General features: G+C 36.1%; 1 protein-coding gene across 1 annotated transcript; it reads left to right on the forward strand.

Annotated features, from left to right (window-relative positions):
• Positions 1 to 1,954: 1,954 nt before the first annotated feature.
• On the forward strand, positions 1,955 to 2,332 carry LOC116351810. The gene has a single exon (XM_031783953.1). The coding sequence runs from the start codon at positions 1,955 to 1,957 to the stop codon at positions 2,330 to 2,332; it is 378 nt and encodes a 125-aa protein (XP_031639813.1).
• Positions 2,333 to 3,724: the final 1,392 nt, after the last annotated feature.

Raw genomic sequence — 3,724 nt, forward strand, 5'->3', positions numbered from 1 at the left:
AAAAATGCTTGATAAAAATCAAATTGTATTATATTATTGTATATTTATTTAATGAAATTATTTTCAATAAACCACCAAGGCGAAGGAACGCTGTTCGGTGCAGTTATTATTATTAAAAAAAAAGTATTGGCTCAAGAGATGAATAAAATTTTAAAAGGCGCCGGATTTAGATTATGCAAATGGAAATCAAATAGTAAATTGGTTATGAGAACTATGGATTCAGAAAATACAACAGAAGTCATATTTTCAGAGGAGGAAGACACAACCATTTTGGGATTAAAATGGTTGATACAAGAGGATTTATTCACATTTGTAGTGAAACAACAAAGAATAGAGGATAAAATCACCAAACGTAAAGTAGTAAGTTTTGTGATGCATCTTTACGATCCGATTGGTCTCATCTCACCTGTCACGATCAAAGGAAGGATTTTTATTCAGGATTTGTGGAGATTGAAACTCAACTGGGATGAAGAGCTTCCAGAGGATATGAAGAATAAATGGAATAGCTACTGGATGGAGATTATATATTTGGAGAACTTCACCATTGAAAGATGGTTAGGCACAAAATCGGAATCGAAAATACATTTACTTGGATTTGCCGATAGTGGAGAACCTGCTTTAGGAGCTGTGTTGTATGTTCGAATTGAACATCCGGATGGATTAGTTACATGTCAACTTGTGACTTCAAGAGCACGTGTAGCGCCACTAAAAACAGTATCTATACCAAGATTAGAGCTGTCAGCAGCTGAATTATTTTCACGTCTGATAAAAGAAGTGAGAAAGACTATGGAATGGTCATCAGTTGATTATACAGCGTGGACGGATTCAAGTTCAACATTTCATTGGATTCGGCGTGTACCGCGAGAATTAAAAACTTATGTCGCCAACAGAGTGTCTTCAATACAATCAAATATGGATATAAAAAAGTGGAGACATATCAGTGGAAAGGATAATCCAGCTGATTTGTTAACGAGAGGGATCTCAGCAAAGGATTTAGTTGACAATAGTTTGTGGCTACATGGACCGGATTGGTTGTTACACAAGCCTTCAGAATGGCCTTTGAGTCCAGTGATGCAGCAGATTTCAAAAGAGACAATGAAAGAATGTAAGGTATTTATAATATCTGAATATAAGGATCAGTTACGGATAGGATTAAAAGGTACAAAATTGTTAGAGTATACTAGCAAAATGGAAAAGGCAATTAATATTCTTTCATATGTTATACGCTTCTTGAAAAATTGGAAAAATCGTAAGGATAAAATTATTACTCGACCTTGAAGAAAAGTAATAGAATTGAAAGCCTTTCCTCCAACTTTGGAAGAAAAGGCAGAGGCGATGGAGTATTCATTAAGAAAGTCTCAGCAGGAATATTTCAATAAGAAAATGACTGCAATGAAACAAAACAAAAGGATTCCAGAGAAAACCGTTTTAGAATCGCTCAATCCTATTTTGGATAAGGATGGATTGATTAGAGTCGGAAGACGGATAGAAAGATCGGAGCTGAATTACGAAATGAATTGTACCTCATGGATCTCGCCTTGCTAAACTAATAGCGGAATACGCACATCGGATTACCAAGCATGGAGGTGTGCAACAAATGACTCAATTTGTCCGTCAAAACTATTGGATTCCAAAAATACGAGATTTATTGAGGTCCATTGTACGCAAATGTATAGTTTGTGTGAGATTGAATGCACGGATGCAAACTCAATTAATGGCCGATTTACCGGCTGAGAGGACTCAAGTCGGTAAACCATTTATTAATACTGGAGTGGATTTTGCTGGACCATTTAGTATAAAACTGATTGGAGGAGAAATACACAAATGTTGGATTGCAATATTTATTTGTTTAAAAACAAAAGGTATTCATATCGACGTTGTCACGGATATGACAACAGTGGCCTTCATCGCATGCTATGAAAGGTTTATAGCCAGGAGAGGTCGTTGCGAAAGGATGTGCAGTGACAATGGTACCACCTTTGTCAGTACGAATAAGGAGTTGAAGAAAGCAATGGAGAAATGGTTGGATAAGGATACATTGGACCATTTACATTCGAAGGGAACGAATTGGAAGTTTATCACTCCAGCAGCACCTCATCAAGGAGGGATTTATGAGCCGGCTGTAAAATCGATGAAGTTTCATCTAAAAAGGATTATTGGGATCAAAACCTTGTTGTACGAGAATTTCATCACATTGCTTGCTCAAATTGAAGCAATTTTAAATTCTAGACCTTTATACCCACTGAAGGATGATCCAATGGATATGCAGGCTCTGACGCCCGGATTGATCTTACCATTACCATTCAGTATAGATCCAAAACCTACCACGTAGAGGATAAGATTGTGGAAGGATCGTCAAACCATGATCAAGCACTTTTGGCAAAGATGGAAGGAGGAGTATTTAACCAGTCTTCAAGAACGGAAGAAATGGAGACGAGAACAGGAGAGTATGAAAATAGGACAATTGGTGGTGCTCAAAAGTGAGAATCATCCACCAGCTAGTTGGGCACTGGGACGCATAGTTGAGTTGTTACCGAGCAAGGATGGATTAGTTCGAAAAGATATGGTTGAGACAGCAACAAATAAGTTCAAAAGAGCTGTGCAGAAAATTTGCATCCAACCAGTGTCACCGGATTAGATGAATGGAGGGATTCTCATCGGATAAGGATTCTTCTTAAAAACCATAGGTTTTGCCCGGACTGTATCGTATGGCAACACTTGCCATAACAAGCAAAAATGTCAAGCATAAAGAATTATAATTAGTATAAGTTTAGTATAAGTTGGATGTTCAGAGTGAACGGATGGATAAAGTTAGGATTGGATTGAGTTGGGTTTTTCTTGATTATCCCAACTATAAAAAAGACCATTGTAGTTTCATTTAATTAATTTTTAATTTAAGCAGCCTGAGCATACTGAACAAATATGAAACATGAGTTGAGGGCGCTGGTATCGAAGATTTTTTGTTGAAGATTCAACGAATACGACATCTATTAAAAGACATAAAGATTTTTGTTACTAAAGAACACACTGACTCTGATTTTGTGTGTCCGTTTGTATTGCAAATTCTGCACTCAATTGTCAACCGTAGCTGCTTGTGCAAAATTTATAACACATACGCATAAACAGAATCGAAGTCAGTGTGTTTCTTAGTATTGGTTTCTAATACAGCAATAGCCATATAGTTCGCTAGAGCTATGTCAACACAGCAGTAGTAACGAAAACCTTTATTGTCTTTAAAAGGTGGCGTATTGTTGAACTTTCAACAAATATTTCCATACAAAAAGTGCTACACCAGCGTCCACCGAGTTATCCGAACTATAATTAACTTCTACACCTATTTCAGGAACTGAATTCGATCAATTTTGACCGTTCGAACAATCAAATAAAAAACCTCTGACGAGGTGAAGAGCGAGTGACGAAACCAAAATATGAAACACAAAGTTTCTGATATCAATTGGATCTTTTTTCGTTTCTCTGATAAATTAACATAAAAACATAAAATAAAAATATAAACAGACAAGGAAAAATAAAAACAAGTAAATAAAATTGAAATAAAAATGGTGCACAAGGGGAAATTGAAGTTTTCCTATAAAAATAAATTTGAATAGGAAAAAAACAAAAATCAAAAAGTAGTTACGTACACAATGTCAAAACAATGAACATCAAACACATGTGCAGTGAAAAAAGTGTACCGGCACTCGTTTTGGTGGTCAATTTTTGATAT

The sequence above is a fragment of the Contarinia nasturtii genome, unplaced genomic scaffold (assembly GCF_009176525.2).
Source record: "Contarinia nasturtii isolate CC-2019 unplaced genomic scaffold, AAFC_CNas_1.1 Cnas_scaffold_6350, whole genome shotgun sequence".
Lineage (NCBI taxonomy): Eukaryota > Metazoa > Arthropoda > Insecta > Diptera > Cecidomyiidae > Contarinia > Contarinia nasturtii.

Excerpts from the sequence above, each read along its gene's own strand:
- LOC116351810 (XM_031783953.1), top strand. The coding sequence starts at position 1,955 with ATGTGCAGTGACAATGGTACCACCTTTGTCAGTACGAATAAGGAGTTG.